At 41.3% G+C, this 23,738-nt stretch overlaps 2 protein-coding genes across 2 annotated transcripts; one reads left to right on the top strand and one right to left on the bottom strand.

Moving 5' to 3' along the window:
* The first annotated feature begins 111 nt into the window (after window positions 1-111).
* hpxb (hemopexin b) lies at window positions 112-6,356 on the top strand. Its single transcript, XM_012875859.3, has 10 exons — window positions 112-239; window positions 684-703; window positions 2,447-2,542; window positions 2,660-2,802; window positions 2,897-3,050; window positions 3,162-3,374; window positions 3,476-3,568; window positions 5,421-5,551; window positions 5,662-5,809; window positions 5,914-6,356. Exons 1-10 carry the CDS (start codon window positions 181-183, stop codon window positions 6,138-6,140), a joined length of 1,284 nt encoding a protein of 427 aa, XP_012731313.2. The 5' UTR covers window positions 112-180; the 3' UTR covers window positions 6,141-6,356.
* A 9,303-nt stretch (window positions 6,357-15,659) lies between these two features.
* Window positions 15,660-23,645, bottom strand: LOC105935470 (gap junction alpha-3 protein). The gene is made up of 4 exons (XM_036128145.1): window positions 23,609-23,645; window positions 19,472-19,560; window positions 18,485-19,044; window positions 15,660-16,713 (listed from the first exon to the last, which is right to left on the bottom strand). Exons 2-4 carry the CDS (start codon window positions 19,538-19,540, stop codon window positions 15,894-15,896), a joined length of 1,449 nt encoding a protein of 482 aa, XP_035984038.1. The 5' UTR covers window positions 19,541-19,560; window positions 23,609-23,645; the 3' UTR covers window positions 15,660-15,893.
* Window positions 23,646-23,738: the final 93 nt, after the last annotated feature.

Raw genomic sequence — 23,738 nt, 5'->3', positions numbered from 1 at the left:
ACACACACACACACACACACACACACACACACACACACACACACACACACGCGCACACACACACACACACACACACACACACAGAAGTATAAAAGCACAGGTTCAACGCCTACTGGGGCTACACTTCCCAGCTCAGTTCCACTGTGAGACGGCACATCTGAGGGGATCAGGAGAGCAAACATGGTCACCAGAACTCTGTTTCTGTGCGCACTGTTCGCCGTCTCCTCCGCAGCACCACTGTAAGTACTAACAGACTACTTTTTAGTACCATTGTTAAAAATCACAACAATTTGTATGTTAAAAGGTAACCTAAAATGTAAAATCTTTAAAGCACGAGGTATGGTAAATTTATTCCTTTTCTAAGCAGCATTCACACTGAACTCCACGACAACTCCAAAACCGTTTTCTATTCAGGTCTGATAAATGTAATGTTTTTGGTCTTCCCCCTACTGATTTCCCTGTATTAGCCAGACTTTTAAAGTTACCATCGATTGGGTTACACAATTTTTGTTTGGAGGTTCACAAAGTTCAGCTGCTGGATCGATAAACCAGGCCCACGAGTGCTCCATCATCTATTTGTCAAAGTGCTGGTGTCATTGATTGACTCAGCGTTTAGAAATTACACCACATTTAATGTTTTACTGAAGGACAAAAAAAAGTAATGTGATTTTTATCGTCCACAGACAAGATGCAGCAGTAGAAGGTAAGTCCTTATGGTCTTAATTACTCACGTAATCAGTTTCTCGCAAAAGTATTTCACTTTTTTCAAACATACATTAGATTCATAGTTATGTCAGATCTTAAGAGTTATAGGCCTTGAAATGTGATGATGTCCCTACAATCCTTGTCATTTCTAACAATCTCCTTATGAGGACATGATCTAGAAATGTGTCCATCCATATATTTGTTGCCTTTAAACGTAGAAATAAAATTGATTGTTTGAGAGTTTGCACCATTTCCTTTACACAACATGCCTACAACTTTGAAGATGGATTCTTTTCTATTGTGAAAAACAAAAATAGAACAAAAATAACAGAAACCTTCCACATGCATAACTGTTTAACAGCCCCACCCTTGACACACCCCAAAGTCAGTCCCTGTAGAGCCACCTTTTGCTGCAATTCAAGCCACAAGTGTCTTTGGTTCAGTCTCCATCAGCTCGCCACACCTGGTCTCTACGATATTTGTCCATTCCTCAAGGCTAAACTGCTCCAGCTCCTTTGTGTTGGATGGTGTTCACTTTTGAACAGCGATTTTCAAGTCTAATCACATATTCTAAGTTAGATTGAGGTCTGGACTTTGACGGTGCCATTCCAACATATTAAAATGGTTCCACTAGCTGGTTACACTAGTCTGGGTCGGGTCATTGTCCCACTGGAGGGTGAACCTCTGTCCCAGTCTCAAATCACAGGCAGACTGATATGTTCTGCCTGTCACTAACATGTTTCACTGGGGGGATGGTTATCACTGGCCTGATGAAGAACAAGGCCACAAAGTCTATGGTACTCTGGGAGAACATCAAATACAGTATCTGCATAGTTTTTATAACCACACCCTGACTTGTACTTCTCAATAACTTTGTCCCTGACTTGTTTGAAGAGCTCCTTGGTCTTCATGGTGTGGTGACTTTTGCTTAGTGGTGCTGCAGCCTTTGGTGCCTTTCAGAAAAGCTCTGTTTATACTGGCAGATCATGTGACACTTAGATTGCGCACAGGTGGACTTCAGTTCACCAATTAAGGGACTTTTGAAGGTGACTGGTTGCACCAGACCTTTTTAGGGGCTTCATAGCAAAGGGGACGGATAGATAAGCACATGCAAATCGTTTTTTTCTCATTTCACTTTACTACTTTAGACAATTTTGTGCAGACGCATGACATAAGATTATGTCATGAAATGACATGATTATGTCATTTCTCCACTGTGAGATCAATAAAGTCTATGAAGTCTAAAGATTAAAAACGTTTAAGTTACAGGTTGGAATGTAACAAAATAGGATAAAAAGTCAAGGCAGGTGAATATCTCCATCTTTTTTGGGTAACCAGGTCAGGCCTAGAAATGTAATGCAGTTATTGACATACCCCAATAAGTGTGGAGACTATGCTTCTACCTTGCATTGCTACTGGGCTCGGTGGTCCATATTTTCAAATAATTACGTAGTGATTCCAATTCTGGTGAAACACAGCGGTGGTAGCATCAGGCTGTGAAGATGCTTTTCTTCATCAGGGATAAGGGAAGCTGGACCGAGCTCACGGGAAGATGAGTTGAGCTTGGTAATGAATCAACTGACTCAGGGGGGTTCAATATCAACGGCACACTTTTCAGATTTGTTTTATTGCACATTACATCCAAAGGGAAAACGCTTTTAGATTTTTGGTAGTTAAACATTTTAATGTTAAAAATGTGAAATAAATCTATGTTTGTAATAAATAGTATTTCATCCTTTAGATGGAGATGCTAGCCCTGCTGTTCCAGACCGATGTGCAGGTCTGGAGTTCGATGCCATCACTCCTAACGAAAAAGGAAATACTCTCTTCTTCAAAGGTCTGAGAAACCGGCAACCTCTTTTCAGTCCAACCCATTAAGCCCAACAAAAATGTTTTTTCCCCTCTATAATCCATTTAAATGTATTTAATTTATTTTACATGTTTTTCTTTTCAGGTAACTACGTGTGGACCGGCTTCACCGGTCCAGCTCAGCTCTCCACTCTGTACTTCAGGGAGCTGAACGGTCCTGTCGATGCCGCTTTCCGCATGCACAACCCTGAAAACGCGGGCGATCACGATCACATCTACCTTTTCAAGGTACGGGTCCGTCAATAAATTCAGCCGTGACTGCAGACTGTGGGCATCTAACATGGTAGCCGATGATCAACTCTGTTGCTCGTTTACTGTCCAGGACGATAAGGTGTACAGTTACTTCAACCAAAACCTGGAGGAAGGGTATCCAAAACTAATCCAAGAAGATTTTCCGGCCATTCCCACTCACCTCGATGCTGCGGTGGAGTGTCCCAAAGGAGAGTGCATGACTGACTCGGTTTTGTTTTTTAAAGGTTCGTTGACCATTAAAATAACATTTCTTTCCCATGAGGACAAGCTTACATTCTTAAATAGAAATGCTAGAACTACAGATCACACTAAACAGAAACTCTCCCCCCCTGCAGGACAGGATGTGCACGTTTATGACATCGCCACAAAAACCATGAAGACCAAGACATGGTCCCACCTGCCCGCCTGCACCTCTGTTTTCCGCTGGCTGGAACACTACTACTGTTTCCACGGACAAAACTTCACCCGCTTCCACCCGGTCTCAGGAGAGGTGGTCGGCGCCTACCCTAAGGACGCCCGACATTACTTCATGAACTGCCCCAACTTTGGTGAGCTCTTTAGCGATGACAGTTCACCGCCTACAGGGTCCGATCATAGAAATAACAGCGAATCTTCCTCTTCGTTTTGCTCCCGTCGCGTTTGACCGCAGGTCACGGAGGTGATCGTAAACCACTTAAGTGCCGCGACGTCAAGCTGGACGCGGTCACCACAGATGATGGAGGCAGGACGTATTTCTTTGCAGGTAACGAAATAATGGCGTTAAAAGGTAAAGTTTAATATTTCTGTGACATGTTAGCTTTATAGTTTTATCATGCGCAACCTTACATGCATCTCATATGAAGTTAAGCGTGGGCGCGTGGACTGTAGATCAGACTGGTGAAAGCCATCGCTATCTCAACCTGGCCTCTAACATCGCCACTTCGAGGTTGGCAGTGGAAGAGTCTCAAGTTATGATGGCTTTGAGGAAAAGTATTCAACGCAAAGTCAATTAAGGCTCAAACCCTTTCTCAGACTCGAGTATTGAATAAACCCAGTGGCAGACCCAAACATCGGATACAAAGAAAAGCCATTAAAAAAAGTCAAAATTCATCCATCGCCTGCAGCCCAAAATCTTGAACTATTTAAAAGATGGCATCATATTTCAAAAACTGCTCTTCTGTTTCTAAAACTAACATTCGGGGCCCAGTAACCTGATGTTGATTCCTTAGCCGGGTCATTTGCCCTTGTAGTGAGCCCGCAGTAGGCTGTTTATTTTACAGACAGACATGCTAACTCCTGTCGCTTTTCTCCAATGTTTGGTTCAAAACAGCGCAAGTAAAAAGATAGGATCATATTTTAGGAATTCCTTCCTTTAGCTACTGGTTCCAGCTCAATTTGCCATTTGTGTCCCTTCCTATTTCCATTTTCTGCCCGTTAAAGCATTTCAAGGCTATTTACTTAATTCAAGGCGCATAAGTTTATAAAAAAATTCAAAACAACAAATATTTTAATGTAAGACATTAATATACTGAGTATATCCAAAAATCTAATCATAATTTGCTTTATTAAAGGGTAAAAAGTGATCTAAATCAGCCTATATGTAATAGTAGGCTTTCTGGACTTCAGTGAACTACAGAAAGAGCCATTTTTCACAAGTAGTGAACACATGAAGCAGTGGTGAACCTCCCCAGGAGGGACCAAATTTGCATAAGGAGCCCACGGATGACTCATCCAGGCGGTCACAAAGGATTTTATGCATTGCAACCCTCACTAGGCTCAGTTACAGTCAGCGTTCTTCATCCAACAATTAGAAGGAAAGGCCAAAACCATGGCTGACCACAAAGATCACTAGGGCCCATCTCACTTTCTCCAAAAGACATCCTGATGACCAAAACTAGAAAGATACTAAATGGTGTGGGGCTCCTAATCTACCATATGCAGCCGATTGACAACTTGTGCCAACAGGGGATGAGGGGCGCTCCCACACAATAAAGAAAAACCTCCATACTTACTGATTCATCATTAAAAGAAGTTCAAACAACAGAAACAATGCAATGGCAAGTATTAAGCTGCTTGGAAAACCGTGATTTTGGAAAATCTTGCTAAACCTGAAACCGGGTCCTGCAGTGTGTGCATCACTGAGACAGCTGTGTTGGTTGCCTTCATTTTTCAAGGCGGAAAATGGAAAAAGTTGAAAATAACAGATGCGAGCCAACATCTGGGCTTTTTTAACGAGAGTCTCTAGCCTCTAAACTAAGCTACCAGAGGTGAAGACCAAGTCCTTACTTCCCAAGTAAGTTTAAACTCTTTATAGTCAAGACTTAACAAGTGGCAAGTCCTAGGGTTTAGATTTCAAGCCATCAACAAGTCACAATGACCCAAACAAATGTCCTACAGAGAAAAATGCTGTGTCAACGTTCTCCTCTTCAAAGCAGCACCTTTTTTTGAAAGCTACTTCTTCCCTTTCCTTCCAAGTAAGCTAACCGAATGGCCTAGGAAGCGTACACAAGGATCGAACAAAACTGAGTAATTTTACTGTTGACACGTAAACATGTTTAGCTGACAATACTTTAATGATTGACTGAACGAGCCTGCCGCCCATTTGGTCTCCTTAGGTCCAATCTACATGCGCGTGGACACCCACCGCGATGGGTTTCATGCCTTCCCAATAACCAGGGCGTGGCAGGGAGTGAATGACGGAGTCGACGCCGTTTTCTCCTACGACAGCAAAATCTACTTGATTAAGGTAGCCCTCATTTTATATACCCCCCATGTCTTGAGTTAGTATGACATTGAAATTGGGGGGGGGGGGGGGACATGAAAATAAATGCCTCTTAATGCATCAAACATTTGCAGGGCGATCAGGTCTACATCTACAAAGCACATGCTCACTTCACCTTGATCGAAGGCTACCCTAAAACCGTCAAGGAGGAGCTGGGCATTGAGGGACCCGTGGATGCTGCTTTTGTGTGCCCGAACGAAAACACAGCTCACATAATTCAAGGTGAGATTTCCAGCATTTATTTCTAATGACACGTGTAGAATATTAAGCCGTCAAAGCTCAGTGGCAGCTCAGGGATAAACAGCTTCACGCGTTTCTCTCCACAGGGAACAGGATGCGGGACGTCGTCCTCACTGCCACACCCAGGGTTGTTGCCCGAGAAATGCCATTGCCGCTGTCCGACATTGACGCCGGTCTGTGCGGCGAACAGGGAATTAAAATATTCAAGGGCTCGCAGTTTTATCACTACGACAGCCCCATGATACTGGCGATGGGCCGGATTGCCCCTGTGCCCGAGGACATCACCCCTGCAATGATGGGATGCGAGGAATAGGCAAGAAATATCCCTGAAAAAGGGGGATATGAAGTAAATGAAAAAAAAAATTATCCCCAACGCAAAAATGAAGGCCAGAAGAAAACTGAAACGATCTCGTGTTGAGTGGAGCAAAGAGTGGAAAAGCATGGCTATATGATTTGGAACGTGAGAGACAAGCCTTGTTTCAGGAAATCATGTTTGTCTTTTAAAAATAAAAAAAGAGAACTGCCAGTCCTCCTTGTCTGTTATTTTTATCATCGCTGCAGAGGGATCTGAAACAACCGTGACTCTGAAGGTATGTCACACTCTGTCCACTAGAGGACCACCTGTCCATGTTGCACAGGGAAGAATGGGTTCTGCCCGGTCTGGAAATCACCGTTATAACTCTGATCGCCAACGCTGACATTGTGTAGAGTAAGTAAGAGCACCAGGAAAACTACTTTTTTTTCCCTGTCTGTTGCCTTCCCTGTAGAGACTCCACGAAAATATTCCTATGGCTGGAACAATATATCTCTATTCACACAGCATAGGAAAAAAATGATGGTCTGATACAAAACTCTACAACTATGACAAGATTGGGCTGAAATGTCCCTCGCATGTTTTGAGCACTTTTGCTGCACAACTTCAATACTTATGTGGGTATTATGTGGGAACAGGGTTCCCTTAGATAGGACATTTTTTGACCAATCTGTATAACCTGATTGAATTTGACTTTAGAAAGTGCCTTGAGATGACATGTTTCATGAATTGGCGCTATATAAATAAAACTGAATCGAATTACGTGGTGAACTTGTAGTTTATATCCAATAAATGCTCCTTTTCCGTTTCAGTTTTAAGGCAAAACACATAGCTGGATTAAACGACCTCAGAAAGTTTAACAAGGAGCTTGTGGGAAGCTTGAAGGTTCCTTTGAAGCGAGGATAAACGTTGGCCCCGCTCTTCCACCACTAAACAGACCTCAACTATTGGCATTTCTATCATGCCTGTGATTAAAAAAAAAATGGCATCATCCTTCCTTTTTTTCGCTCATTATTACAACTTACAGGGTTTTGCAAACTGCTTGTGCTCATATTGGAGCATACACTCCAGCCTATCCCGAGGTCAGGGCAGCATTAGTCGGCATTCAAGGCCTTTTCACTCCCCTGGAGAGGTCTTTGTTCAGTTAAAATCCCTGGGACTTTCAGCGAGCATAAAGGAAGCGCTGGCCTCAGCACAGATTCACGGTCGAAACAGTGAGGATTCACACGTGCATAAAAACGGGGACCTAAATGCACGCACACATGAATGGCAGACAGTACAGGCTCTTTCTATAGCATACCTACAAGTATAATGTATCACGACCAGTTATTGGTTGATATGTCACTTAGCTAAATTATTTTACATTTACTTCTGTAATTGAATACATTATTTACTTTTAATGGCAGTAAGATTGGCTTGAAATCTAGCTTATTTGAAGCAGGTTGCCACGAATAGTTTACGTACAGTTAATAACTCACCCGAATTAGATAATTGTTTCAATCTCTTCAGCTTGCATAAATATGGCTATGTTACCCCCGCAGGCTAATAGAGCAAGAGCAAAACTAAAGCAGCTTTCTACCGATTTGAAAGCCAACATTTTCGTTGTTGGTAACCACAAACACTACAATTTTTTTAATAATAGAGTTATTAAGATGGCATAAAACTGCTTTTGTATTGGTTCCACTACAGCTAGCAGTTAGCTTCAGCCTTTATGGCTAAACTAACCAGAAACTGAAGATATTTTATTCAGAATGTTATGTATGCTGTAGAAAGACATTGACTAAAATGAAGGCCTTACCTGTAGGAGATAATGCCTTTGACGTCTTTATTTAGGATAAATCCAGATTAGCTGATGGCCCAAGATCAAAGCAGACGTCTACATCTTAAAACAACTCCAATCCTAAACGTCATGAAACCTTATGCTAAATGCGGATTTACGAGCCTTTAAGCCGTCATATTTGCATTAGGTTCATACGCCCAGGTCAGTGACTATTGACATGGGAAAGTTAAATAAACGTTCGCCAATGATCACCTTCCTGCATAAAACATGAAGTCTACTAATAAAACGGAACATGCAGATGTTCTTTGTAGAAATTTATTGTTTTTACTTTAACTATCTAATCCGGGGAGAAAGTAGTTTTAAATTATAGCCGGTACTTTTACTAATCCCCCCCGTTTCCTTTAATAAATATCCAGATTGGACATTTCAGTTTAAAATGGTCAAATTCTTCTACAAGTGAATGCTACTTTGGTTATTTAACATGCAGTGTGGTTCACTATAGTTGCAAATGTTTGTGCTCATTTTTTGTCATTGTTTTGTGTATCCCAAAGGTGGAAATAGGATTAGCACTGCCCACAAATGGCAGGTTTAATCATTATGAATAAGATACAGGCCAAGGGGAAGAAGAAAGTAGCTTCTCTGTTCAAGTGATAATCTTTAAATTTAAAGAGCTAAATTTTAATCAGGACCTTTTTTTCCCCCTTTAATATATCGTAGAGCCATGAGCACGGCAGAGAACCTTCTGGATCATTCCATTAAACCATGGCAGCGTGTCAAAGTCGCCATCCATCAGACAGCCACCAATTAATTAGATAATCTAATGCAAACAGGAGGACAGTTTAAAGGTTCATAAATGCAGTTGGCATTATCCATCAAGAACATTTGACACTGGAGTGGTTATAGGATGGCAGACCAGCAACTTTAATCTCATTTGCTAATTATCTATTGCTTGTAAGATTTTAAAAAAATCCCCAATATCTGAAAACTAAGAATTCTCTCATTCTTCCATTTAGCAAGTCAAAATAGTTTGGGCAATCCTGATTGAAGTAAAACAAGAAAGGTTTGCTCGGTATTCCCAAGTTCCCTGCTGGAATAGGAGAAAAGCCGGGGTAACAAAACCGTGAAGCAATGAATTTATCTTATACGAGGGTATTATTGTTAAATTTTTATCTTATTGTAAAACCGTGGTCAGTGTATACATGGATGGCAGATCCATTCACAATAATAGCATTTCTATTATATGGAATACCAAATATGATGTATAAATGTGAAGTTTTTTTAATCCTTTTATATTTTGTGACTTATGTGGGTGCATAGTTTTATCTTGATTCTAAAAATAACACAGAAACAATAGGAATGGTACAAAATATTTTTATTCAGAAACAAGTCTGTCAACATTTGAGGTAAATTAACATTTACATCAACATGTTCTCTAATAAAATGTTCAGCCAATAGGCACTTTGCTTCAAAAGACAAGGCATTTTTCAGTCTGTTTGGTAACAAGCGGCGGTTCTTTAAAATGAATAGAAGCAAGGGAACCTACACGTTAGAGAGCTATGGAAGCAGTTTCCAAATCTTTTCATCTGAGGATAATTCAAGGCACATCTATGGTGTAAGAGCTAGCGTGGGCACAAGTCTTTCAATCCATGTCCAGGACATGGCCACTGGGGTTTCATCTCTTGTCCATTCAGGAACATGCTTTTTGTTTGTTTTAATTATTATTATTATTTCCATGAATGAACAATAGGATCTATTCTACTTTCTGAACTTTATACCTATTTAAATATTAATTTACATATGAAAACTATTACAGGTTCAAACTGAACATTTCACCACAAGAAATAAGTAAAATAAACTTTGCTAATCAACACATTTTCAACATGTTTTTCAAGTTCAACATTATGTCTTATAGAGAATTGTCTTACTCCAGGATTTACCAATCGTTTAAAACTGGAAGTATGACTAATATAAACATATTTATTTGGTCAACATTTTTGGTATTGTACTTATTGGAGCTAAGTAAAGAATAAGGTCATCCTTCCCATTGTGTTGATACTGTTAATTTACAATCTTAGCTTAGTCAAAGATGTGTAAACAAAACGGCACAAAGACCTAAAACAGAAACATACAGTTTGTAATAGTTCTGCTTTTACAAAATGAGTTTTAGTAACTAAAGAAATCCCCAATGTGCAAAATTAGAGTCGCGTTGATATCACCCGTTGTTGTGGTTTGAAATGGTTTATGTATTTAATAGGAAAAAAATAGATGCAACCATAACAAGATGTGAACTATTCATTTAAACAGTTGGATATTTGGCTTTGTATTATCAGTGATTTTTACTAAACTATTGATAAACTTAAAAATGATTTCAGCTGTTTAACTAGCTGCTATACAATATATGATCCTCACCATAACTACAGAATAGCACCTAACTTCACTGATTTTGTTCTATGACGATTTTAACTATTATGATCCTTGTTTACTATTTTTAACCATTTAAAAAGATGATTTTCGATAATCTCAACACATTTTTGAAAGCAGAAGACATGAACAGTTGGTTGTAATCAATCATAATTGCAATTATATTAAATGGCATGCCTAGAATTAATATATTTTTTGCCTGTAGTGCTCGGTGGTGCTGCTGTATGGCAGCCTCCCCTCTGTGTGTCTGCCCCAAGGCAGCTGTGGCTACAATGTATCGCCGTCAGGGTGTCAATATGTGTGAATGACTGAATGTAGTGTACAGCGTTTTGGGGTCGTTGGACTTGATTAGGCGCTATACAAGTACAGGCCATTTACCATCTTTTTAATTAGGGTAAAATGCAAGGCACAAGTTTATTTCAGCATACGGTAATCTCTGCTAATCTATTTTACAAATGCTTTTGATACAAAAGCCTAACTATTAAATCTGTGATGAACTGGCATGAAATCTGTAAGCAGGGAGTGTGTAAAAATGAATATACAAATACGTTATATAAAAATCTGTGGCAGAAAAAACAGCAGACGCAGCAATGCTGAAAATAATGTCGAAAAATGTCTAAATTAAAGATTACAGATGATTTTTAGGGATTAGGGTTTTTTATGGTGCAAAGGACTGGAGCTGCAATACTGAACAAACTAGCCTATTTGTAAAAAAATTGCAAGGTAAAGTCACAGCAATTAGCTGCTGCTGTCTTAACTAGCTAGCTAACTACATTAGAACCTTTGTTAAGGGCAAATATTTGTGGAGGCATTAACCTACAAATATAGATTTATAATCTTCCTGTCTATTCTTTTTTTAAGGTAATAGAAATACTTTTTCTATTACAATTTTAGTCACGGTAATTATCTTCAGGTGGAAGTCCACCTGTGTGTGAACAAAAAGGAAGATGGTGTTTGACCGTAGATGCAGTCTGTTTTATTTTATTTTTTTAGCATTTTAACTTGCCTTTCATCTAAAACCTGTGTGGCATTAGCTTAAATTGACTTTGTCGTACCAAAATAAATGTGGGAAAACCAACTGCAGATGGACTTTTGGAGTTTAGGTGACATGACAATAAGTTTTTGAGAGCTACATCACGGCGTTACAGGTAAACATAAGTAAAACACAGACATGTGGAGAAAAGTGCTAATTATGCACAATCACTGCATGGTTTGCTAACATAAAGTAGCTATTTTGGTTATTCTTTTGGGAGGAACTGGGGTACTCATGTCTGTGCAAGTCAGAGTAACAATGTGGGTCAGAACTACACCATAAATTACGACATCTACCCTAAATGCAGCCAGAGTTAAATGTTTTTTGAATGGCGTCGTCAGAAATGGTCTCTTGCCACTGTGGCGACTAACAGGAAGCGTGGGTGCTTTTAAATCCCTCAGTAGGATGCCGGTGTGTTAAGTTTCCAAATTACTGCTCTCAGACTTTTCTCCTGACATCCTCAGTTGTATCACTACTGTTCTCTTGGTTGGCCAATGTATTATTACTTATTCCCATGTTCAACTGTTCAAATGTAAAATCTTTACTCTTTAGCCAAACTTTCTGCTGCTTTCATGGATATTTTGTCTCTTGACAGATACAAATTGATGCCTGGTTTGTATGAAATGTCCTGTGGCATACAGCTCCATTTCATACCCAAAAATGTCTGGTCCATAAAGACCAAAACTATAATGGTACCAAATGGTAAAATAGCCAGCACCCATGAAAACCCTCTCCAAGAAATAAACTACCAGTAAATTGTCTTAATTTGAGCCTTTTGGGATCTTGGTTATTCACAAGGGAAGAGAACATACACTACAATCCTGTTTCTTTTATTTTTCTTTTTAGCTTTTTTTTTTGGCAGGAGTTAACAAAACAAAGGGAAAAAAACAACACATACTTTGGCAAAGTATCTAAACAGAATTTTCTTTAGCTCATATTGCTTTATATTCTTCTGTTCATCTAGAAATCTAACTGAGAACCCTCTCATACAGAACACTTCAAGGAGACTCAATAGTTTGGTAACACACTGCAATCATTAAAAATTATCAAGTTTTATCTTCTATTCAAGCTGCAAAACTAAAAATTGCAAAGATGATAAATAAAAATAAGGCTTTAGCTCTCCTTAATTTACTCCTAATACTTTCATCACTTTGAAAACTGAAGTGTGCTTTGTCAATCCCAGAAAAAAATTTTTTTTTTTTTTTTTGGTGAAAGTCTGTATTGCAGCTTAATCAGAGACAAGCTATGTTAAAATGTAGCTGTGATACATAAAAGCATTACTTTTCATTATATATGTACATATTTATACACTTTTTATAGTTAACCCTGATGTAACTGCAGCGATCTCATTTTGTAAACATTAAAACAAGATCAAGGGACCTGAACACACACGCCCAGATACATGCATAGCCTGAAAAGCCTAGTGCCTTTGTCTCAGGGTGGGATTGCCTAATTTCTTTCCCCGTCTTTCCAGTGTAACACAGGTGAACCCCTCTCTTCATTGAAACAGCAGGCTGCATCATAGCAAAACACAAATACAGAAATTTTTCAACAGAGCAAAGGACCGATCAGTTGCGTCATCATAAAAAAAAAAAAAAAAACGAAATAAAAGTGCAAACCTCTTCATTTATATAACATTAGAACTGCTGCACCAAGATCCAAAGGTTACTAGTCAGCTCAGCTGTAATCCTCCCCCACCAACAACAGAATCAGAATCTACTTGAGTTTGTGCTGGCCATGTTTTTACTCAAGATGTATGATGCATTTTTTGGGGCCTATGTTGTAATGTCTGCAATATTACATTATATTTGACAAATATTTATCCTTCTTCCAGTTTCTTCAAAAAGTTCAACAGGAACAAAGTCTATAGAGTAAAACTGCCAGGCTCTTCATCCAATCCTCGTTTTTTGAGATGGAAACTATTTGCATTTCGCTCAAAGTTAGATAACCATGTTTGGCTATTTACTACAATAGCAGTCTCAGATTTGTTGAAGCTGAAAATATCTTACTTGCTGGTAATAACTCTCTCAGTAATTGTCCTTATTCAGCCCGGAGAAATGTTGAAAATATTGCTTTGTAAGCCCAAATTTCAATTTAGCATAAACGGAGATCTTAAGAGCTGGGGAAACAAGACTTCTCAACTACAACTTTATCTTGTTTAGATTTTGTTTTATTTAACAAAAAAGTCCTTGAGGGAGACTTTTGTTTCTGTTACACTTTAGGTCAAACAATGTCAAAACTGTTCATGCAAACCAATTTTATAAACCTTTTAATTTGCCATCATGTTTGCAATTGATGGGCTTAGAAAACTCATAATAAATTGGAGTCCAAAACAGTACCCACCCAGTTTGAAACATATAACCTGCAAAACAGGGTTTGTTAAACTAACTTGCCCATAACAGCTATCTAATAGAAGAGTAAAGAGGGACATATGATGGACACTAAAGTATACATCTCCGTTTATTTGAATGAAACAACCCCCAACATCAGCGCTTCACTCATTGCCTCGGGCACACCATCCAGCAATCCTTTTCGCCACACAATCTTCAACTGTTGCTACATTTGATAAAACTACACATGGCTGAAGTTCAGTTTTTTTGTGTGTGTGTGTTTCCTGTGTGCACTAAAACACACTGAAGCAAATAAAATAATTAAAGTGTTGCAGTGCAATATTTGTGTTATGTGTTTAGAGTTTTAAAAAAATTAAACTAAAAAAAAAAACTATAAAAATTAGGAAATGTAAAAGCTTTGATATTTTATGTATTTTGTTTCACATAGCTTTGGCCAGATCTGCTTAATACAGGCGTTTGTCAAATGGATTGGTCATGAGTTTAATATTTGAGTGCTTACTGCTTGCAAAGTCTGTCAGGTTTGTGCATTGCTATTACAGTGCTATTACACACAAATACGATCTTTTTCTCACGATGCTATGGATTGAAACACTAAAGGAGCATGTTTCGCCAGCAGGGGCTATATAGTACTATATATGTGTGGCGCTTGTATAGTAAAACAGAAAAAGGACTTCATTATATATTGCACAAAATTTTCGGGGGAACTTCTAACTCTCATTTGGGACAGTTGCCTCTGATAAAACAGTACAGATTATGATGATCAAGATAAAAGAATCATAAGCGACCTCCTGCCGGTGGATTATTTGTTGGAGTCCCATGTCCAAAACTGCTTTACAGGACACAAGACAGCAGTACACCTTTACATAGACTCATGGTGCATTAAAGTTGTTGGTTGCCATAACTGGTACTAAATATCGCTTGGGCAGGTACAAAGTGACTCTTCAAAATGTTCGGTACAATACGACCAAAAATTTAAAGGCATTAATTTGCAAAAGAGCAATATGACTAGTATCCTTTTTTTTAAATCTTAGTAATCCAGACCATTAAAATTCATCCAAATAATTCAGCCAATATTCCTGAAGAAACCACTCATTGTAATGACATGTGGGTTAAATACTGTACTAACCAGTTTGCAATTGTATGTGCACCGTTTTGATTTGCTACAATATCTGCCAATATATCATCTTTTTTTTTATCTCACAGACTCCTCTTTTAAAGGTTAAGCTTTTGTTTTGCTTGGTGGTGAGGTACTGAATGGGCGCTAAGCACATTCTTGTCCATTAGATTCTTCATAAGCTTTACAATCTTGTACTGGAATTAGAAAACAAGGATTTTATTGAGAAACTGTTTTCATCCTGATTCACCTTTGAATCAAGGTACTGAATGAGTATATTGAATTGAATCATATCAAATGGGAGTTTGCTGCTCATGGTTCATCAGTGTACCACATGGCAGCGTATGGAGCTCCCTATTGGTTGCAACGCGGAGACACTTGACCATACTGTGAGCTTCTATGTAAGAACCATCCAATGAAAATTTGTCCACTGTTTAAAGATTTATGAAATCGAGTTTGCATCAACTCCTTGACATATTTAAAATTTGACAGTATAATAAGAAAACTTTATTTATTTTGGCCCGCTAGTTAAAAAAAGGATTCCACTGATCTATGGTTATAACCCCTTAGCAGAAACCCACTTAAACAAAATAAAAAAAAATTTAACTGTGCTTGATGACTACCAGCATGCTTTTCTGAATTCTTTCCTGATTTCTCAGAATCAGAAGACACGCTAGATAACTACAACAAGTAACAACAAATCTAATTTAAGACTTTGGTTTGTGTTTGGAACACAAAAAAGACAAAAGATAAAACAACATATATGTTCGGGAACTTCTTTTCACTGTACTTCTAAGCTTTACAGTGGAAAATTTTGGATATTTCCAATGATATTGAACCAAATCTCTATAGTTTACACACAGACATGAGAATGCTATCAATGTTCCAACGTTCCTCTCATACATGGTGTTTTTTAATGACCCTCCTTCGCTTCCTGAATGAAATAAGCTAGATTTAAGCTGCAGAACGTACTGTAGTTTGGTTTTGTGTGTGTATGGGTAAGGGAGAAGCACATGTGCAACGTTTTGTAAATGTGCGAGTGTGTACATTTTAGCTACACGGCCAGATCGTCGGGGCGAGCTCGGGCACAGCTGCTCTTGCTTCCCTGCCTCCTGAAATCCGTCCCTGCCGCAGCGGGAGGCTGATGCATCTCCGCCCTTGTTATCACCGTGAAGTCGTCGTGTGATTCGATGCTAGGCGCAGCGGCGAGTGCGCTCTCCTCAGGCGCGAGCGGAGAAAGAGGTGTGTTGCGAGGAAGCGTTGGAAACATGGAGCGTCGCTTCTCTTCCAGACGCGCCGCCTCCTCCTGGGAGGAGGAGGAGGAGGAAGGGGTAGAAGGGTACGGAGAAGGACGAGGAAGGGGATATTTGGAGGAATCTTCCTCGTTTAGATTTTGAAGCTCCAAAGCCATGTTTCTCCAATTCTGCCGCATCTCCACAAGGTGGCCATGGCTCTCTTCACTCTCACTGTAGACAGAAGCAGGCGTCGACTCCATCAGGAAGTCGCTTTGGTGGAAAGCACCATCTACATTAAGTTCTTCAGACAAAGGTACGGTAGCCATGTCCGGGTTTAAGGAGATCACCGTGTGGGAGGCTCCAGTTGGACTGTAAGTTCCTCCTTCAGCTGCTTCGCCCCTCGCCGCACACACATTAGAGCAGACTGGCAAACGCTCGAGCCCTGGGGGTGAGGTCTGTTCAGGAATCGTCTCCGTGTCTCCAGGCTCGTTGAGTGACAGGCTGTCAGGGGCGAAGTCCTTCAAGACTCCGTGCTTAACTTTCTTCCAGCCCAGGTGGTAGATCTCAAGTAGGTTGAGGACCAAAGAGACACACCCTACCACCAGCATGAAAATGATGAAGATTGTCTTTTCGGTAGGCCTAGTGCAAGAAAACAAAAACATAGAGTTCAATGTTTAAAAGAAAATGAAAGGCAACAGAAATTACAACCGGCAGTGTGAGGATTTTTGTTGAGTGTTTCTTTTTTCAGCCAGAACAATGACCCCGAATAGTGCAGATGTTTTAATAAATGCTAATTAGGCTTTTCCTTCCCCATCCAGAGCTTTTGCTACAACATCCACTTTTTCATGACCGCCCTTTTAGTTGGTTAATGCAAAACCGCACCCTGCGTTTTTCCCACTTGGCTGAGAACCACTCCACTGCATACTGGGGGTCTTGCACTGAGGACGCCCACATCATCTTCAAAAAGCAAAGACGAGACTCGTTGAACTAGACACCCTCCTCTCAGAGACTCCAGACTGAGATCCTGTCCTTGCGCACCACAAACATTCTTGGTGATATGAAGTGAATTTGGAACCTGCACAAAAAACAAAAGCTAGAGTTTGCACTCAAAATTCAGCAGCATCTCTTGCTGGATAGCCCTGAAAAGCATCTCCGGCACCCTATAATTGTAGCACCACCTGTCAATATGCCTTGAGGGACACAGTCATAAGCCTTTCTCAGATTCACAATACTCCCATGAACGTCTCATCAGCGGCTATGTAGGGGTAAAGACCTGATGCACTTTTCCCGAGCTAGGAAAAAAGTCACACTATCCCTCTTAAATCTCAGGTTTGACAATCTTTCAAGCGTCAATCTTAACAGCCTGAAGGAGGCTGTTTTAGTCTGATCTCTCTCAGGGGCCACCATGGTCTGCCACTCCTCAGCTGTTTCCAAACCCTTCGTACAGCATTGAAGAGATGTTTCAGCCTTGACAAACTGGCTATGTATGTCAGGGACCGAGAGCCCTGATGATAGGAAGGTTTAAGCAGCTCTGCCTTGGTGATGGACTCGGCCGTGTCCCCAGTCACCTGGACGGAGGGCGTGGTGACTGGTTTGAGACGATCCATCCGCCGGCCAAAAATATTATCAGTTCAGGTCTGCAGTGATAAATGTTGTGAATTACCCTGTCAGTAGCTTATTACGGTATTTAGAAAATATATACATGGACTTGGTCATCCTAACTTAGCCTCGTAAGACCATCCTGATCTTGCGAGCTTTCAAGGTTTCACTCGCAGATCAGTCTGGCTACTTTCTGTTAAAGAAAATTTGGAGCAGTTCACCAAACGAACATCCAATCAGCGTTGGCTTTGAGGCGGGTTGAGGTGTGACGCAACGAGAAGCGCGACAGTTCAGTCTAAAGAACATGGCGGCTTCAGCCGATGAAACTAGCGTTAGCGTGGCTATCAAGCAAGTTTTATTGGAATTAGAGAGTATTTCTTTGCTGAGCTAACGAGCCTTTACCTGCAGCAGCAAGAGTAGCTTGGCTTGTGGTTGTGTTTTCGTTGTTGCTCGTAACAGAGCGACGACGAAGCATGTTGATGAGTACGTCATATGCTTCGTTGATCTGATTGGTTTATTTGGCCCGTCTATCACCAACATAGGCCAATCAGCTAACCAGTATTTTCGCCCCTTCCCAAAATTACTTCAATGGAAGGTTTCCAGATGGATATGCTGAGCAAATCCATCTGGCGGAGTCAGGTTAATCCTAACTGACCTAAAATAGGAAAGCTGAATCTGATTTCTTTTCAGCCAATGACAATATGTTTCTGGGTCTTTTTATAAAGCGTCTGTGAGATTTGGTTTCGGCTATTTATAGAAACGGCGCATGTAAGACGTGCTTAACTGTACTGAAGAGGAACTATACTCTGACCTGGAGATGAAGCAGTCCACAGTGTTGGGGCAGGGCCAGCGGCCACATTTGTAGAGTGGCTTGAGGTGAAAGCCGTAGAGGAAGTACTGCCCCAAGATGAAGCCCACCTCAAACAGGGTCTTGAAGATGATGTTGAAGATATAGGTCCTCAGTAGGGCCCCGCGGATCCGGATCTTCCCGTGCTCGTCCCGGATTGGCGGTTTCTCCTTTCTGCCACCTCCTCCCCCTCCATCACCGACGCCATTAAGATAGAAAGGGTCATGGTCCTCCTGATGACGTACAGCTTTTCGGAGGTCCTCCTCCCTTTCCCGTCTCTTCTCCTCCATGCGCACGATGTGCAGCACATGGCCGAGGTAGATGAGAGTGGGCGTTGAAACAAAGATGATCTGCAGCACCCAGAAGCGGATATGGGAGATGGGGAAGGCCTCGTCATAGCAGACGTTCTCGCAACCGGGCTGCTGGGTGTTGCAGGTGAAGTCTGACTGCTCGTCACCCCAGACCTCTTCAGCAGCGGCGCCAAGCACCAGGATGCGGAAAATGAACAGGACAGTAAGCCAAACCTGGAAAAGGCAGATGAAACGATTACAAAGCAACAGTTAGCCAAAGACGTCCGAGGCACTGTTGCCTTGGGATGGAAATCTTATCCTTGATGCAGAGATAATGTCTTCTTAGTCATAATCAGACATCTACTGCACTTAGCATGTTATGATCCTTGTACAGCATTGGAAAAGATGCTAAGTTAACAATCATCTTAACTTACAAAGTCACCTTCAGCATTTTAGCTCCGGCAGGTCAGCGATGATTAAATAATGTGGTTTCTTAGTGTTTGGTTTAAGTCAAAAGCAAAATGTGTGAAATATTCTGGACCCACCCATAATAACCTTTTTAATTAAATCGGTGCTGTTAAAAGGCGAAGGGGATGGGGTTGGAATTTGCCGAAGAATGAGAAACGGGCGACGTGACTCGGGGATGTAAATGGTTAGTTACCTTTCCAATCACAGTGGAGTGTTCTTGAGCATTCTCCAACAGCCGCCCTAGAAAGCTCCAGTCAGCCATGCTTCAATTAATTTTCTAGCCTGGTGGAAGATGAAAGACTGGTGATCTCACAGCACACCCTGGCAATGAATTACAAGCCTGCAGAACACATTTTGACCAATAAATAAATAATTATTGAAGATGATGTTGAAGATATAGGTCCTTCGAGGGGTGCACCTCGATGCCTGCACGTTGGGGAGGAGTTCAAGAATCTTGGGGTTTTGTTCACGAATGAGGGGAAGATGGAGCGGGAGATGGACAGGGCGGATTGGTGCGGCGTCTGCTGTGAAGCGGGCGCTGTACCGATCCGTTGTGGTGAAGAGAGAGCTGAGCCAAAAGGCGAAGCTCTCGATTTACCGGTCGATCTACGTTCCTACCCTCATCTATGGTCAAGGGTCGTGACCGAAAGAATGAGATCCCGGATACAAGCGGACGAAATGAGTTTTCTCCGTAGTGTGTCTGGGCTCTCTTAGAGATAGGGTGAGGAGCTCAGTCATCCAGGGAGGACTCAGAGTAGAGCCCCTGCTCCTCCACATCGAGAGGAGCCAGTTGAGGTGGCTCGGGCATCTGGTCAGGATGCCAAAAAAAAACTGCCATTAAGTGTATGCGTTGGAGTAAACAAGTCTTTTACATCGCTGTGGAGGTATTTCTGCCTGTGGCTATGCCAAACATCTCAGCTGGATATGAGTCGGGACTTTTGACAGGCTTGTGGTTTGGATCACTGTCACACTGCGTACGCGGGTCACGAACTTATGTCCCGACATTCTGTGTTTCATCTGTTACAGCAAGTCTGGGTTAGTGTTACGCTACATTTAACACTTTTGTCGCATCAGTCCATGTAATATTTTGACCAAATTCTTTGGGATTTTTAAGACAGGATTTTCCTTGTTGACTCATGAACAATGACCTCAACTGAGTTGTTGAGCCGCTCTTGGAGTAATTTTGTTGGTTCACGAAACTGGCATGCTTCCTCTATTTATGGATTCTCGATTTACTGCAGTCCCCAGCCTTAGAACTGACTATGTAACCCTTACCAGATTGTTAAACATCAATGACTTTGTTTCTCATCTGAATTTCTTCAGATCGAGGTGTGATACGTTGCTTTTTTAAAGTAATTTAACCTACTCATGTTGTCACACAGGTCCCATTTGAGAAATTTCTTATTCTAGGGGTCTGGCTGGTGAGCTAGTGAACGCGAGCAACTACTCGGGGTGGAACCTGTGGATCATCAAATAAGGTATTTTCAGCAGATTGAGCTACATCTGGGGTCATTTCTTCTTGACAAGTGGAAGATGATTTACTTTTTTTTTACCCTTGGTTGTCCCTTTATTATTTGCCCCGGCTCTATCCCTTGGTCACACATACAAAAAAAAGCTCTTTTCCAGTTTGCTTTAAAACATTTTTTTCCAGTTGTTTCATGAACGCCATTATTACACTTTAGTTGCCACCACGTATAACAAATATTCATAACTTTTATAAATATTTATCCCCTTAAATGTCAATTCCAGCAATAAAAGTATTTTCCCCTGTAGAAAAAGTTTGTCCATCCCGAATGCGATTATTCTAATACGCTGATTATTAATATTGATTATTAATACTAACCCTAATGCTGTTTTTTTCCCACTTGTGTACATAGTATTGGATGAGGGGTTGGTTTCTAATAATAATCATGATTATCAGCATAGCAAAATAGTATTTTAGCTTGAAATGCCCCTCTATAACAGTGTGATGTGTGTCCACTGCAGGGACAGGCAGGTGAGGGGGACAAAGGCCCGCCATCTGTGGGGAGTGAATGAGTGGATAACAGGGTGTCCCTGTTGAATGCCGGACTCATCACATCCCAGGAATGCTGAGGGGGGCAAATGTTTTCCAGAGATACGTACGCACACAAACACGCAAGTAGCCCCTCTGTAGCGTAAAGCGACTAAAATATCATCTCAAAATGATGGGAATGGCTTATGACATAACTTTTAATTAATTGAGGGGAGCCTCATAAGAAGTACAGTGCCTTGCAAAAATTCCACAGCCCTTGAACTTTTCCACAATTTGCCACGTAAAACCATCGATCTGAGGCAAAACGATTTAGGGATTCTCAACTGTTTCTTCTGAGATGATATATCAGAAAAGTCTTGCAATTCGGCAGTCGTTACTGAGCCTAGTTAGTAACCGGAGTCCTGTTGGGTGGGTTGCGTTGGCTTTAGAGGACATTAGTAAACTAACCATTCTGAAGGACCAGAGGGAGCCCCCACAGCCAACCAATTCAGGAGAGATGGTTGTGGAGAGGGTTAAAGACAGCACTGAGCTGTGAGCATTTTCATTGAGCCTCTTTTCAGCGTTCAAAGTGGAAAGAACTTTGCCCACACAAGGCCAGCCACCCTAAACTGACAAGCGTTTGTTAATCAGAGAAATATGACCAAGAGGTAACTCTGGAGGAGCTGCGAGATCCACAGCTTCAGGTTTCGCACGGGTTCTGTTGACAGGGAACCATTAGTACGAGCACTCCCCCCCCCCCCCCCCCAATCTGGCGTTTTACGGGAGAAGAGTGGCAAGAAGAAATGCTGAAAGGAAGCCTGCTCTGCTTTCAGTTTGGCTTTCAGGAGAGGATGCGCCAAACATGGGAGAAGATGAGTAGGTCAAACGAGACCAGTCTTTTAGCTTACATGCTAATGCCATGTGTGGGGGGAAAAGACCTTAAACGCAACATAGACCCTGGACCACAAAACACGGGAGTGGCAGCATCATGCTGTCGGGAAGATTGCTCTAAAGCAGGGACAGGGAAGCTGGTCACAGCCAACAGGAAGAGGAAGATAGTTCTGTGAAAGGTACCGAATGACTGAAAACGTGTTCTGAACACATCAGTCTTTTGTGTCAAAAGTCAGATGGCGCCTATTAAAGCTAACCAGGGACACGCATACCGAGTTTCCCCAAATCCCTGTACTTCAGTGCTTCTCTCAGCCAGCATACGACCAGGTGAGTGACAGCGTTTGGCACGCCAGTCTCACAGCAGCATGTGTAGATGTACATTATGTGTTGATGAGATGAAATGCCACCGGCCGGGGCGGACAATAGAGAAGCTGCCAGATGGATATTGTCCAGGCTGGCGCACGCTTTCGATGGATCAGAGCTCTTTGTCCTAAAGTGTCCCAAACGGTTAACTCTTCGATTGCCGCTTGCACGCCGAAATACTCACAATGAGAGCCGTCGCTTATCGCAATCCCTCAGTCGGCCGATTAGCTTCTCACCATCATGTATTCACACACACACACACCACACACACACACACCACACACACACAACACACACACACACACACACACACACACACACTGCAGTTTGAGAAGGCTTTCTGCGAGGCTCCTTGAAGCCAGTAAAAACAGTTGCAATCAGTATGTAGACTCATAAGGTTAGGTCAAAGTATAAATGTGAGTAGAAAATGTTTAAAGCACATGCTATTTTTGGCATATGGCTTAAAAGGGTGTGCAAAAAGTCAAAAACGTGTATTTTGCAAATGTTTGCACAAAAATACACGATTTGTATCTAAATACCTGGGCTTCAGCAATGCAAAGATTTAAAGACATTAAAAAAGTAGACATAATTTAAAAGAAAGGAAAAACACACTTTCACAACTGTGATCACTCTATGTACAAAAACAGGGATATCTTGTTTTGCTGGTGAAGATTCTCTGTCATCCAGGTCATGGTCATGCCAAAAAAAGTAAAAAGCAAAGCAACTACACTTGTTTTCCGTAGTTGAAAAATACGGAAAACAAGTCCAGTTGCTTTGTTTTTTACTTTTTTTGGAATATCTTGTTTTCATCATCGGTAGGTAAGCAGTATTTATTATTTTTCCTTTAGAGGACTGATATAAAGTAGCCTGCATTAATTCATCAAGAGAAACCCATACGCTTGAATGAAGTGTAAAACTGAAATCCCGCGACAGTGTGTCATAAACCAGCAGAAACTTCCTGTTTCCAAAAGGAAGTGAACGCAGCATGAGAGGAGTTGATAATCCAGCAGGTGGAAGGATGATAATCCCTCCTCTTCCCTCCCACCTGAGGCAACCCCATCACTCCAGCATCCACCTGCTTACCGCTCCCCTCTGAGGCACGTCTCCCCCCGGCGGCGGGCGTCCCTCTTTTCCTTCCTCTTCTTTTCCGTCGTTATTTTAATCCCACGGGTGGGTTCGAAAAAGGTGCAGAGTAGTAGGTGGGCACGGTGGG

Source organism: Fundulus heteroclitus, chromosome 24, assembly GCF_011125445.2.
Source record: "Fundulus heteroclitus isolate FHET01 chromosome 24, MU-UCD_Fhet_4.1, whole genome shotgun sequence".
In the NCBI taxonomy this organism is placed as follows: Eukaryota; Metazoa; Chordata; class Actinopteri; order Cyprinodontiformes; family Fundulidae; genus Fundulus; species Fundulus heteroclitus.
The sequence above is the reverse complement of the archived record's forward strand: the minus strand, read 5'-3'. Positions and strand labels throughout refer to the sequence as shown.